Here is a 16,054-nt window from a genome sequence, read left to right on the forward strand (position 1 = left end):
ATTTTTTAATAACCTGGGAATCAACATAATTAGAGTTCACAGTCTGGGTGTCCTTTGATTATATCTGTTGCTACTAGATTTACAGGTGGTGACTATGGCCAGGAGCACATTTGTATAATTATATCTAGGGCACTAACTGTAATTATCCCTGAACCAATTGGATTTGTGCCTTGTCACATGCTGTTTTGATTACTGTAACATGTTCTACATTGGGCTATCCTTCCCTTGAGAAGTGTCAGAAATTGCAACTGGCACAAACCAAAGTAGCTAAGCTGATAACTGATGCAGATAGAGAGAACATATGATGTCTATACTAAAAGGTCTGCTCTGGCTGCTAATCGCTTAGCGGAGCTGGTTCTGATCAATAAACATCTAAAGGGCATAAGGCCTGATTTTCTAACACAGTATCTTACCTATTTACAACCTTGCACATTGTTAAGATCTCAATGAAAAGTCCACTGGAAGATACCTCCACAATCATGAGTTTCTGGCACATGGGGAAGGCCTTCTTTTCTGCTGCTTCACATGGAACATACTCCTTCAGGAACTAAGTTTGGCTCCTAATCTCTTGGGGTTTAGGAAAATCTATAAAAATGCTGCTCTTCTGTTCCATGATGTTAGTATCAATTGTAATGTTAATTTATGTGTTTAAGTTTTTTTTTAATTCTTGGGATTTTAAAATATATTTTGTTATCGACTTTGAATACTTGCCAGAATAGAAAAGCATGGTTTTAATAAATAAATTATAAACACTAATATTGATAGTGCTCAGTCAATTTATATACTGATGCTCATGATCTAAAGAACTGAACAAATTGTTTTGCAGCAAATGCTCAATGTAGTTTATACACCAACAGATACTGCCATAGCACTTCTGTCCCCAGATATCTACATCTTTTATATGAATCCAAGAGCATACTGCTCTGTTTGTACATAATGCTGTGCAGAAGCTTGAAATATGTCTTTTGTCAGGTCTGCAGTCATATTTCTTTTAGGATCTTTGGCCTGCCACACTCTCTCTCTTTCTTTACTATGCTGTTTCATTAGTGGGGAATTGGGAGGGGGAATAGTAAGTAGTAGAATGTGTTTGTTTTCAAAATAAAAAATTCCTTTCTAGAAATCAAGGTCATTCTTTGTCTCTGCATCTCTGCACCTGACGAGAAATGGATGGGTGGAAATGCCAGTGTGGCAGTGGAAGATAGGACCATGTGTTGGACTTGTGGATGTGGAGGCAAGATCATGAACTTTCAACTTGGTGGAAAACCCAGGATGCTTTCAGATTCCGGTTTTCCACAGATGTACCAACATGTCTCTCTTATTAAATTGGAACTTTGAGGAAAGCTATGCCTTGGACTCTGATTTAATTCTGGATGATATTCGAAACGCTGACATCTTTTTTATATGATGGTATAAATACGTTTTCCAGAATATGTTATAGCTGCAGTTTCTTAAAAATCTGCATCGGCTCACTAAGTACAGACTACAAAATCAGGGACTTGGAAATATCTTTATTTATTAGTTAAGTAAGGTGCTCTCATTTGGTCTGAAATAAATGTTTACGTGCTCAAGCACTACTGCTGCAAGATAATTTATACATATTGAGACTTCCAGGTGAGGAATGAAGAACTAAGACATCTCTGAATGAGGGTAGACAATGACTGCAGCTACGACCAAAGGATGGGGAAGCAGATCAGTCCCATGGAATCTTCCTGCATAAGAAGATGGCATGAAATTGCCTGTGTGTGCTCCTGAAGGCTGCTGCTCACAAGGAGATGACAGGATAGTGGTTTCCCACAGGTCTGAGTCAGTGGTGGGTTTCAAATTTTTTAGAACCTCTTCTGTAGGTGTGGCCTGCTTGCTGGCCATGTGACTGGGTGGGAGTGGCTTGGCAGTCATGTGACTGGGTGGGTATGGCCAACTTGTAAAATGTGGTGAAACTCACTTAACAACGCTCTTGCTTAGCAACCAAAATGTTGGCTCAGAAACTCTAGCATTTGAAGCATGCAAGTCTTAAAGCTGTCAAGTTACAAGACCCTTGCACCCATAACCCTTTAGAAAAAAAAACCCACAGGGGTGTTCAAACTTGACAGCTTTAAGACTTGTGGACTTCAACTCCCAGAATTCCTCCTCCAGTCATGTTGGCTCAGGAACTCTGGCATTGAAGTGTGCAAGTCTTAAAGCTGTCAAGTTACAAGACCCTTGCACCCCTAACCCTTTAGAAAAATAACCCCAGGGGTGTAACTTGATAGCTTTAAGACTTTAAGGTTTAGATAGGACTTTTAGAGGCAGGCAAGGCGATTGGTGAGCCATCCAATCAGTGAGTGGCGGGTGGGGCAAGTGTGGTGTGGACGGGCGGGGGGAGCTGGAACCAGTTCTAAACAGCATGGTAGATTTGTGGAACCTCTTCTATAGAAGAGGTTAGAACTGGCAGGAACCCCTCCCCCCCGGTCTGAGTGCTGGGAGAAGAAGAGAACTATCATATTCTCAACTGCAGAGGAACCTTTTAAAGGACATTCACTTGTAATCACTTTGTAAAAGGACCTATTCAACTACCTTAAAAATATTAGAGATCTTCAATTCAATTCAATTCAATTTATTGAGTTTGTATGCCGCCCTATTCCGGAGAGACTCAGGGCGGCTCACAATAAAAAAGGGAGGGGATACAAAAAATAAAATAAAAACAACAATTTAAAATTCTACAACAGCCATAACCTCAGATGGGGCTGGATAGTTCAACAGCCCCAGGCCTGCCGGAACAGCCAGGTCTTAACCGCTGTGCGGAAGGCCGGAAGGGTAGTAAGGGTGCAGATCTCCACGGGGAGATCGTTCCAGAGGGCCGGAGCAGCCACAGAGAAGGCCCTCCCGCCAGGGGTCGCCAGTTGACATTGGCTGGCAGATGGAATTCGGAGGAGGCCTAATATGTGGGATCTAATAGGTCTTTGTGAGGTAAATACTACAAGTGAAAAGCCATCTGGTGAGTCTACCTTCATTCTTTAATAAATTAAAAATTATCTGTAAGCAGAAAAACCTTTTTAAAAATAGAAATAAATTGGTAGAAAGCTAAATAAAAATCTGGTTCAAGAATATTATAAATGAATTAGAGGTCCAGATACTTGGAACAATGAATTAGGACTTCTGCTATAAAAGTTTGGAAATAATTATAGAAATAAACATCACTTCATGGGAACCAATTTGTTTAGTCTATCCTAAGTGAAAAAGAAATTTGAGATTTATGGTTTAAGAAATTGAACATCAGAAAGGACGAAAGATTCCTTTAGGCAGAAAGGAAAAAATCTGGCTCTTGTCTTTAGTCAGCAGCAGAGCTTGCAAAATTATTGAAAATGCTTTTACATTTGAAATTGTTCAGGAGGTTTTTGAGGAATTGAATAAAAATAGCAGCTTCATTATAGGACTGCTTAAATGAATAGATTGTCCAAAAGATATTGAATAAGAAATTAATGATATGAAAGAAAATACATTAGAAGATAAAGAGATGAAACATTTTAACTGATGCAGAAACCTCAGAATGTAAATAATTTGCAGAAATATTGGAAAATAAAAAAGGACTATAAGACAGAGAAAACAACTGAAGTGGAAATACAACTGACAAGCCAAGAGATTGACTGGATAAGGATTTTTTATTGCAAAATTATTTTACAAAAGAAATTGGATAAAATGTTGAAAAAATATTTGAGAAGAGAAAATGAAAAATATCAACTCTTACAACAGCATCTGAATGAACTGATGATTATGATTGTTAGAAGCCAAAAAGTACAAAGTTGGTTCATTTGATCAATGTTAAAATAAGATACAGTTGTATAAATTTGGGGTCTCTTTTTTGCTGAGATAGGACTAATATGTTAATAAGTTATGGATTTTCAAAAGGATAACAAATGATATTTGCATTTAAGGTTATAGGGGGTGATGAAATTAAGTTTGTTTGTACTTATGATGAAGATTGGAAGCTACTTTTTAAAATGTTTCTTTTTTTTCTTTTTTCTGTACACTGTTTATTCTCTTTTCTTCTTTACTTTCCCCCGTTTCTGAATTTAGTTTTATTTTCTTTTGTCATTCTTATTAAGTGAGTACTACCTTGGGTATAAAATATTGTCTAGTGGACTTTTGGCCAGTCACCCTCTCTCAGTCCAAAGTCCAACATCTCACAGAGACATTATTATGTTGTGGGGAAAATAGGTGGAGAAAGGAGCATTGCTAGGTTAAGTTGTATATGTAAAAAAGGCAGAAAAAAATAGCAATAGCACTTTGACTTATATACCGCTTCACGGTGCTTTACAGCCCTCTCTGAGTAGTTTACAGAGTCAGCCTATTGCCCCCAACAATCTGGGTCCTTATTTTACCAACCTTGGAAGGATGGAAGCTGAGTCAACCTTGAGCCAGTGAGAATCGAACTGTCAAACTGCTGGCAGTCGGCAGTCAGCAGAATTAACCTGCAGTACTACATTCTAACCACTGTGCCACCAAGAAGCCCCTATATTTAAAACGTTTTCAATTTTTTTTAAGAAAAAGAATATTTAGACATATTGTTTCAATAGTGTACATTCCTGGATTAAAAACAGCTTAGATATAAGTCTAAGTTCCACTTATTACACATGACATTCCGGTTATTTGATCCCATCTCCCTGACTACATTTTACCTCTTGCACTTTCAATTTCTCAGGGATTCCTTTCATCCATTCCCGCAGCTCAGCTAGTTCCTCAATGCTGTTTGGTTTTTCATAAATTTTTCGGCTGATGGCCTTGAAAGCATCACAGATCTGCAAAATGATATAATAACTCTGTCAGTGCTAAGTCCGAAACAAAGAGTTCATTCAAGTGCATCAAAAAGGCGAGGTCAGGTGTATGAAATTGAGACTACACTTTATATAGACCACCCGCTCCTGCCCAGACCACTAATCTCTTTTCAAGCCTTTTCTATGTCTCCAAGACAACATTCAGTTAACGTCATTATGCTCTGTTTTTCCTCCCCATTGTCCTCTCCACAAGCGATAAGCAATGACATGGGCTGTAAACAGATGATGTCTGATTATGTCATGTGTCTTCATTGAGATATTGTAAAGAAAGTCAAAGGAAATGCAAGATTGAATCATTCTTCACAATTTCTGATAATAATACCGGGTTTCACATGTCAATAAGCCATCTCTGGTAAAATAATTGTATATTTCCAGAAGTAATTATAAAATTATTTGGTTATTCCTCTAGATGCAGTGTACCAACTATAAAACTCACATCTTCTACTTGACGATGTAAATTCTTGGCCAATATGTCCAGCATTGAAGTAGCCAAAGCTTTGCATTTCTTGGATAGGCTCTGCCTTACACCTTCAACGCTGAGATGAAAAGGGCCAATGACCATGACGCTTGGCAAACTATTATCCAACAACTCTTTTTCTGCCAAATGCTTGTTTACTATTTCTCTCACTTCTGGAGCAGAAGGGCAATTGACCTCATAGTCTCTAGAAATAAGCAGAAATACATTTTCAACAAACAAACAAACCAACCAAATAATACAGCTATGGTAGGAATGCTGCTTCACAAAACTTTTAAATATTTACATTTGTATATAATAATTTTCTCCAACCTGGTTAACAACTCCTAAAATCCCCATCAGAATAGAAGGAAACAATCCATATTAAGGAACATAAGTTCTCCTTTGAAAACTACAGCATGTCAGGAAAATAGTCAGAGAGTAATCAAACTCCCCAGTAAACCTGATTCTGGATGTCCCCAGAGTCTTCTGCCATCAAATATCAACAGCACACAAAAAACAGCAAACAGGATTAAAACTCAACCATTTTGTCCTCCCTTACTGGAAGGAAAGGCTGATTGCTGTATTTGCTCTCTGAATGACAGCAGAAATGCAATGTTTTCTTGCTTCTTTGCTAAAAGGAAGGAAGGAAAACCTCATTACTTTTCTTTTCCTCTCAGGAGAAAGGGAGAAAATCAGCCCATTTCTAAGAAAAATAGAGTGTGTGTATATATGTGAATGTAAGAATGTAAAGCATATATGGGGGAGGTGGAGTGACTAAAGAGAATCATGCAAGAAAAAGAATCACTTTCACTTTAAACAACTGCTAAATGTACAGTCCCCAGAGGATTCCTTCAGGACCTGATGTGTCCCACAGGACCAAAGTCTCCACTCCTACCTTAGGAACCAGATAGTCATGTACACTTTGTCCAGTATGTATCAACATTAATTTAATACAATGGTTTTAATCTGATCAAACAGAATCATATTTAACTCTGTAGTAAATATATGGAATAAATTATATTTTTCAGTTCCTAATAAACTGGAAAGGCTGCACCTTCAGTTCTAGGCCTTTTTTAACCTTACTGTTAAAAGTAGGGTTCTACACTGATAATGATTTAGGTCTACATAGTCCTTTTCATGATGTTAATTTTAACTTTTGAAGCATATCCAATATAGCTTAGCTCTTGTGTATTTGCAGGATTGTCTCCTTCTATTGAAGGAGGTTGGAGGCATGCATTCTCATTATGGATTCTCATATTGTGAAATATCCCCCCCCTCACCCCCGAATTGGTGGGGAAAATGCTTGCTTGCATTTTACAAAGCAGTGAAAGCCATCCTGGTCAAATGGACTTTTGATGTGGAGAGAACCCCCTGGGCTGCATCTATAATTTTTATGTTATGTAAAGATATTTTATATTCTCTGTTATGTAGATCTCCCTGCATCGTTGTAATAAAAATGGCAGAATACAAATATTGTTATTTAAAAATAAATAAACAATAAATAAGCAAGCAAGCAAGCAAGCTGAAGTTCCAGATACCCAGAAGCAAATTTAAACATGAGGAGATTCAATCTGTTTATATAAAATGGCAATACATGCAGAGCTAATCTGTAGTTCCACTTAGCAAGTGGTGATCAACTGGAAAGTAATGATTAAGAAAATAATTTTCAAAATTCAACTTTCTACACAGTAGGATATAGTTATCTTGCAAAAACGGTTATCTAAGACATAAAAGGCACAAAATAAATCAAATAGTAAGTGTTTGAAGCAGAAAGCTGAAAAAAAGATAATGAGAAGCAACATGCGCTTTGCAAACTGTTTTAAAGCTCAATTCCTTGATGATGATGATGATGATGATGATGATGATGATAGTAAGCATTTATAAAAAATGGACACAGGAATGAATGGTAAGAAGAGAAATCATATAGAAATATTAGATTTTTAGCTGAAGGAAAGAAAAAGTAAGAAAATTAAATTTTATATAGGAGGATACAAAGATGAATATATCATTATAAGATTTTAATTAATGGGCTTAAAACAATTTTTATGTAGCAAGATAATTCATTTTGGCTAATATACCAGGAGAAAAATCCTTTTCTTCAACATTTTGGCTGATATATATAAGCTAACCATGAAAAATTCAAAGGTGTTAAGGGTTTTACAGATAATTTTTAGAAAATTAAAATTTTAAGTGAACATTGAAAAGGATAACATGTAAATGATATAAATAAATAAATAAAATGCTTAACGTGTACTGGTCTCTCAAAAATAGTCTTTCCTTCATTACATTTATATTTCCTCTAGGAGTCAAGGCTGCCTACACCATTTATTCAAGAGTAGCAATTGTGCCTTCTTATTCAGTATGTATTTATGATCACAAATAATTTTTGAATGGGAAGAAACCTTAAAATATTTACTGTTTTAGGAAAGGTAAAAATAAATTGAAAAATGTGACTCACACCCCTCATCTGCATTTTTAAAAAAATCAATCAGTAACCATTCTGATGCTAAAGAAAATATAATCAACTTGATATAGTTCCTGATATCAAAAGCAAAATCTATATTCCTTTCAGTCAACTGCACAGTATTCATGAAGCAGAGGTTTCCTAACCCACTCCTCTCAGTGCCAAACACCTGCTCCTGAGAATTGGGAGGACCTGTGGGAATGATGGAGAATATGGTGGGGAGCTGCAGATGGACAGGAAATGGATGAAAAAGTAATTGGAGCAAGAACTTAGGATTCAAGCCAATATGTTTTAGAAAACTACTTGCGGGTTTGGGGGGGGAGGTGTTGCCCTTTAATTCTACAGAAAGTAAAGTCAAAGTGCTTGTGTATCAATCTACCCTTTCAGTTTTTAGTTCCTGCTCTTGCATGTGAATGCTGCTTACTTTAAGAGGCTGTGGATATCGCGATTATTCAGTTCTAAGTACTTTTCATAATTCTTGGCATAAGCTTGAAGGGGGATCAGTGCTTTGCGGATGCAAGTACAGATGGTATTCCGCAATTCTATCACAGCTGGCTCTTTCAGACCCACAGACTCTAACAATGGTGTGCCACAGATGAACATGTTTTCAAGCACATACTGAAAAAGAGATAAAAGAAGAGTCATTTAGCATAAACAGGATTATAGTCTGCTTCTATTGTTTCTAAAAAGGTGGTTGAACAAAATTAAAAGCCACCCATAACCATGCACCATAACAAGATTCCTCTTATATTTTTGACTTCATTATCTTATAGAAATTATTCTTTTTCCTCATAACCACCATAATAAAGGTTATCATACATAAGTACCAGAACTGGTCTATTATAAACAATTCAAAGATCTAACTTTAATGTATGGAGCTCGGTTTGAATTCCTAGTCATGCTAAATGTGATTTGCACCAAACGTTGCCTTAATTCTGTTGTAGCTTATCTCTACAAGCTGTTCACAGTAGCAGGCTTCATACCCCAGCTTTGGGGAGATTAAATATTTTGGCTAACCTATTCTTTTAGCATGGCTTGCTGGCATTCAGTGAAAAACAATGAAAGTTAATAAACGTAATAAAGAAGATAGAAATTCTTGATGGTAAAAAGATTTCCTACCCTAGCCAAATCAGCAGAAGTATTGCGAGAATTGAATAAAAAAAAACCTTTCAACTTACTCTAAAAGTAACTTTAATAACGATTTGTGCTGAGATTTGAATTTTGAAATAAAAATCCTTTTTTTTTAAATCTGCAGCACACCACTTTATAAAGAAGCATCAAGATAAATACATATAATGAAACATCTCAGATATTCCCTTTACTTTGGTGTCAGCATTAATAGCTCCAGGATTTAAAATTACAGCATTATTGCCAACACTTTCTCATTTAAATCTGACATGTTTTCCTCAATCGGAAAAGTGTTAGTGGAGTCCTCCTCTGGCAATATGTCAGTGCTAAAAAGTGTTAGCTAAATCCTTCTGCAAAATCCTCCCTTATCTTCTGCCCTTTAAAATTTTAGAGTTTTTATATCTCTGGTTAGGGTGGCTGTATGAAACTTGCAACACAAATTGAACTGACATTTCTCAACTCCTCTCCCCGACTCCCACCCCCCAAAATATCAGGATGTGATATCAAAATCAAAATTCTTTCCCTAAACCTCAATACATATTAACTAAAGAACCGCACAAGCTTCTGAGTTGAAAAAGAGACTAATCCATGACTTGGCTGTTGCTTTCAATTATTACAATTATAACAAATTACAGTACTGTTTCTGAAAAACAGATATTAGCCTGAAAATCTCCAGCATTATATCTTTAAATATTTGGAGTATCTGTTTACAAAACTGTGATAACTTCATAAAACTGGCATGCGGCCATTACAAAACAAAAGGCAAAATATTTTTCCGGATTGAAAAATATTTAGAATCTATAAAGACTCAATCTGGATCACCGGGACCAGAGGTTTAATCTTCCGAGCTTTTGGACTTATGTTGGAACCCATCCTCAGGGAACTTCTCTTTAGCAGAGTGTGTCATGAGAAATTCCTTGAGGATGGTCTCTAGCACAAATTTGAAAGATCAGAACACTAAACCTCTGGTCCCAGTGATTGACCCAGATTGAATCCTCCAACATTATTCTGGGACATGTACATTTACCTCTATAAGGGCTACTCTGTAACTCCTTAGTATAAACAATGAAGCCTGCAATGGTATAACTATACATATTTTATAAGCTGAGACATATAACAGGGCGAGGAGACATTTCAGATTCTTGAAAGAAACTCACTTTCTCCAGTTGTGGTATACTATGTGTAGCCAAGATCCCTTTATTAAAAAGAGAAACAACAGATGTCTCAAAATTCTCCAAAGGTGTGCTAAAATGGACACCATTACTGTCTAAAGCCAAATCAATTATAAACAGGGGATTTTTTCGTGGCCTGCAAGAGGGAAAATATAGAAATTTCACATTGTGTTATGGATAAACAGGTTCAAGCATTAACTCATCTCTTTGCTAATTAAAATCCACTGAGCTGAAAACATATTACAGTTCTATTTGTTTGTATTCCATAGAACTAGGAGCCCATACATATCCTACATTTCTACCAGAAGGCATTTTCACACAATGTTTAATGGAGCTAATATTATCACTGTAGCAAAATAGATGGTTTCACAGGAGTATTGTTACATTGGTTGACATCTGTTCTATGATACTGTATTCTAAAATTGATAAAATATTTTGGCTGAGTATTATTTTTATTCAATTTGTCAGTTTATTAAAATGTAATATTAATGAATATCATAAGGAATTTATCTATAATATATATTAGCATGCAATTAAAAACAATGTAACCACTGGGTACAACTGGAGTAACATTTATGTAAATTAGGTACAGGTGGCACTCGATATCTTGTTTATTATGCAGTTTTGTGTAACCAGAGTTAGTCAATACAAATCTGATCTTGTTATCCATGGTAAGAATTGTGCATATCTCTAATTTTGAGCAGATGGATTTGAGCTAGACCCAGTTTGGTCTAGTGGTAAATGTAAAGGCACTGGACCAGAAAGAGGAGACCATGAGATAAAGTCCCAATCTTGGTCATGAAACCCAGTTGGATGATCTTGGGCCAGTAACAATCAGCCCAATTCATCTCATCTCATAGGTTTGTTGTTGTGAACAAAATAGGAGGAGGAAGTTGTGTGGAGTATGTTCTTCACCTTAAATTGAACCCTTTTGGTTATTTTTCTAAGGATTTCAGAACCTATTTTCCTAAGCGCCATAAACTCAAGGTGTTCTCAAATTAATTTATATTACGAAATGTATTCCTGTTCAAATCTCTCAAAAATATTTTTATGGTTAAAATTCTGGTTTAGAAAATGTTTATGAGGTTTTATGATTGCAAGAATATCTTTACAGAAAATACAATTACCAATTAATAAGGAAAGATTTTGTTTACTAAAAGTAGAGTTATATCATCAATATAACTTATTTGTCAAGTATGTACTGTAAATACTGGAAGCTAACTGTTAGTATTATTTTTCCAATTTGGGCAACTTTGGAATACATATATATATTCCTTTGGTTGTTTTTCATTTTTGGATATTTTTATTTTATAGACATTTGTTATCAATATATTTGATATGCAGATGTTAAGAAAAGAGTGGAATAAAGAAGTAGGAGCTCCTATATTGACTAGAAAAATGGAGAGTGTCTGAATTTCTATGGCAAGCATGTCAATGGAATTCAATAATGACTTATACACTAAAAATATTTAGAGTCTATTGGATTCCACTACATTTGTATAGAAAAGGAGTGGCAAAAGTAGCATTTTGCACAAGATGTAATTAGGATAATACTTCTTTAAAATGCATGTTTTACAGCACCCTATACTTAACTACATTTTGGAAGAAAGTAGAGGACTATACGAATGTGACAATGTAACAAAAGCTAAACTTTTCAGAGGATAAAATTCTCTTGAATTGCCTACCTACTACATGGTATTTGACATTATAAATGGATTCTCCATGGCCTTACTAGAGCTAAAAAACTGTAATACAGCACTGGAAAGATAAATGTATGGCCCTGTTTACTCAATGATTTGAAGATCTGACGTACACTTGTCATTTATGAAAGGATTACCTACAGATGTAGACTTTGTCTGGATAAGTATAATGAAACATTGGACTCATCTATACAAAAACAGTGGCTTATAAACCAGTGTGTTTTACACACCCACACATTCAAAAACCTGTTTGGTGCAAATAGGAGAAGATAGAATCTAGTCCCACTTGAGACACAAAACCAGCTGGATGTTCTTGGGGCTAGTCACTTCCTCTAAGCTCTAGGAAAGAGGCAATGGCAAACCACTTCTGAAAAACCTTGCCATGAAAACTGCAGAGACTTGTACAGTCTCTGTGAATCAGACATGTGTGTATGCACATAAACACAGACATACACACAAACAAACACTCACATGTTTGCATTAGAGAATTATATACACAATTCTAACTGTTTACTGTTGTAATGATATAATACTTTATATTTTTGATTGCATTCTTTTCATTTATTTTTTTATTTTTCTGCCATTTTAAAAGTAATAAAATAAATAAAAATCTAAAGTTTTGTTATTCATAACTGCAGACTGCCATGGAACTCAGGCAGACAATAAGGCCTATCTGCCCTTCACATTTACCAACATTTCCATTCTAGGCATCATTGCAGGAGCCATGGGAATGCAGGAGAAATGGTTGGATAAAGCAGTCTTAAATTCAAATTAAATTGAAATAAATTAAATTAAATTATTTGCCACCCTTCTTTTGTATCCTTACTTTAGGTTCTTATCATTTATAGGGCTGCCTGCAAGAAATACATAGTAGTTTCTTTGGGATGATTAAGAACCTGAAAACCTGTTGCCACTTTTCCCCTTGAAAGCTGCAGAGACTGAGAAGTTAGGTGAAGCAAAACGCTCCATTGAGCTCAAAAAAGAAAAAAAAAGAACAAGGTACTTTTGCAGCAATTTCAAGTATATCTTAGCTGAGCCAACAATAAGCTGGATCAGCAGTCAAACTGAGTTAATAATATGAGATAACAAAGACACACAACTGATACTGGGATGAAATAAATCCATATGGATATGTGAAATGCTTGGGTACAGCAGCATTACTTCATCAGGAACATTAGAAAAGACAAAATATGTTTAAAGGTTCAATTCATAAAAAAAGAAAGAAATTTCAAACAATATTGCTCAGTGCTCTTTTACTAATTGTCTTACTTGTAAGGGCTATTAAGAAGATCCTCTCCCCAGGTCATATTTTCAGGGCAATCCAGGACACTGTGGCAGGCATCCAGAAAGAGCTGTGTGAAGTTTACAAGTGAATCCTGGACCAGGTAACGTACAGAGTCTTGTAGCATAAACTTGATAAGCTCCATCAACTGATGAAGCTTGGACATCTTATATACTTCCCATTTTGTCTCATATAATTATACCAGCCTTTGCCTATGTCCCTCAGACTGCTTCTCACTGCTATCTTTAGAGTATTGATCCATGTATCCTTGAGGAACATTGAAATCTGCAGGAAGTCAAAACAAAAGAATAAAAGAATCTCCATCTTAGTTTCAAACTTCTTATTACACGTTAAATGGATACAGCACTAGATACTTGCTGACCAGTGGTGGGTTTCAAAACCCGTTCCAACCGTACGGTTGGAACGGGGCCAGCGGCATCCTCATGGACGCACGCAGCACATATTTCTTAGCGCCTCCGCAACGCTCCAGCTGCTCCGCGGAGTGTCGTGCAAGTGCTGTACGTGCCATGCACCTGTGCGGAAGTGCAGAAGCCTTTAAACATGGGTAAGGAGGTCGGGCGGGTGGATGGGGCCTCCGGAGCACCATACCAGAACAGTATCCGGTGCTCCAGCTGGCTCCAGTATGCACGTACCCGGGGTGTACCTCCTGCAACCCACCACTGTTGCTGATTCTAAAGAAAGGCAGCAGTGGGGAGTGGGTGGTTAGTCTTCTCTTCTCTGGCTTGAGTTTGCATTAATACACATGTCTATTGCTATCCCTTTTGGGGAAGAGAGGAGTGGCTGAAGTTTGCAGTGGAAAGAATAGAGGGATATCTGTTAGATTCTCTCCCCACCTCCATCCTCCATTTTAAATCATCCCCTGAGACTGCTTTGTTTGGGAAAAAAAGGCATTATAGGCTTATTACATGTTTTATGGTCCACAGAATACTATTCTATAAACAGGAAGAATTTTATTGTACTTTAATAACATTCTTCTAATAGCAGCAACAGTTCCCAAAGCAATCTACACCAAAACAAATCTTTCCCCATAGAATGTTATACTGAAATAATCTATTTTTTAAGAAGAGTGCAGCATTTACTCTCAAGGACAGCAGAAACAAGCAAACATATCTTGTTGTCCTAAGATATAACCAGAAGCTTTCTTTCTAATATTCAACTATTTCCTTTGAAAAAGCTCGTAAACAGATGACATATTTTATGGGAACTTGCCTATCCCCCCCACACACACACACATAAAGCAGCTTTAATGTTATTTCCTCTAAATATTTAATCTGCATATTTCCTACTGTTTTTCTTTTAAGTGGGTGCTTCTCACACTTCTGGGCTACTTTTCATTTTGAGGTAGATTATAGATAAAATAAGTTGAGGAAGTTCTTCTATGTAAACAGTTCATAAAAAGTAGAGAACATGCATGCATAGCTTTTCATTCTTGAACCATGTTATTGCAGTTTGCCGAATAAAACTGGGATCCAAGGTGAGAGCCGAGGTGGCGCAGTGGGTAGAGTGCAGTATTGCAGGCCACTTCAGATGACTGCTATCTGCAGTTCAGTGGTTCAAATCTCACCGGCTCAGGGTTGACTCAGCCTTCCATCCTTCCAAGGTGGGTAAAATGAGGACCCAGATTGTGGGGGCGATATGCTGACTGTAAACCGCTTAGAGAGGGCTGAAAGCCCTATGAAGCGGTATATAAGTCTAACTGCTATTGCTATTGCTATCCAGGAATGAAAACAGTAAACAGTGTTTGGTAATCAGCAGTACCTGTTTTTTATTCAAAGCTCTTCTGGTTTTTCCCACATCAAATTGTACTGTGTCCAATATATCTGTGGTTAAGCTATACATAATAATAATAATCATAGAACCATGAATTCTACTCTAAAATATATGCTCTCTGAACCATGTTATAGATTGAGTTGATTTTATTCAAATGGATAGGATGGTGCTTAGGTTAGCTATTTTCTCTCAATCTAAACTAAGCAGCAAACATTTTCTTGGCTGCTGAGCATAGTTAGTCCTCAGTGGGCTGTTCTGGAAGCTGAATGCTTGCAAATCTTGGAGGACTCCAAGCTTGCTGGTATAAGATTAGTATCATTATGGCCAACTTGGTGAACTATTTTTTCAATCAGTATATATGGTAATGTGTTATCCCACACCCATGATCAAAGAAACGTGTGTGTGTGCATTTTCTTCTGATTTTTTAATCATATAATAGCCTAAGTGAAAGAGGGAGTTCCATGTTCTGAAGAGCAGTAAGCACAAGTCTTATCTGGCCTAAAGTAATCTTCTACCACTGCATTACATGGGGTCCTTTCACCCAACACACAGTGGTTATAGTCCTTTACATTTGTGTATCTCATCCTTGCAAAGAATCTGCTGTAATATGTTACCTGGGAAAAGGTCTGGGTCTGAATCTGGTCAAATGTTTCAAGTCGTCCATACTTAGTCAGGGTGGAATGGAAAAGAGACATAGCAGAGGTTTTATTGCACTCATCTCGCACCTGGCACAAAGCCATGATAACTTCTGGCCGTGTCAAGAGAGAGACAAAACTAAAAGTTTCTCTTTGCTCATTAAATGATATTCTGGAACTTCAATGAGCCCTGGTAATAAAAAGAAAGATGTTATTGAAGTAATCAGTTTCATAAGTAAGCCTCTTAAATGCAGATAGATACTTACATATCTGCCCCTTTGTTCCCTTTGAATAAACAATGTTATGCAAACCACCAAAAAAAGAGTAAAAAGAAGCAGGCAAGCAGACAAACAATAAAATGCAATTTAAAAAAATCTTGCTCTAGATAGATAGCTCTATCTCTCCAAACCTTTCTATAGTTGTGAATCATCCTGGGTTTCCATCTGGCCTGTATATCTAGCTCAAATATTGCCTTTTGGTATTTAATCTACTGATTTAAGGATCTCATCAACAACATGTAACCCAAGCTTTTCCTGATCTCACACTTACATTCTTTTCATTCCAACTTTTTTTGCATGAGGCTATTATTCTCACAGATATCTCAAAATACTCTT

The 16,054-nt window shown here is 36.6% G+C and overlaps 1 protein-coding gene across 1 annotated transcript in view; it reads right to left on the reverse strand.

Annotated features, from left to right (window-relative positions):
- Positions 1-16,054, reverse strand: part of DNAH1 (dynein axonemal heavy chain 1) — a 151,797-nt gene that overhangs the window by 116,826 nt on the left and 18,917 nt on the right. The window contains 8 exon segments of the mRNA XM_032210546.1: positions 4,656-4,775; positions 5,248-5,473; positions 8,157-8,350; positions 10,018-10,168; positions 13,002-13,209; positions 13,212-13,299; positions 15,420-15,607; positions 15,610-15,630. Coding sequence (XP_032066437.1) covers positions 4,656-4,775; positions 5,248-5,473; positions 8,157-8,350; positions 10,018-10,168; positions 13,002-13,209; positions 13,212-13,299; positions 15,420-15,607; positions 15,610-15,630 — 1,196 coding nt within the window.

This window comes from Thamnophis elegans, chromosome 2, assembly GCF_009769535.1.
Source record: "Thamnophis elegans isolate rThaEle1 chromosome 2, rThaEle1.pri, whole genome shotgun sequence".
NCBI classification, from domain to species: Eukaryota; Metazoa; Chordata; class Lepidosauria; order Squamata; family Colubridae; genus Thamnophis; species Thamnophis elegans.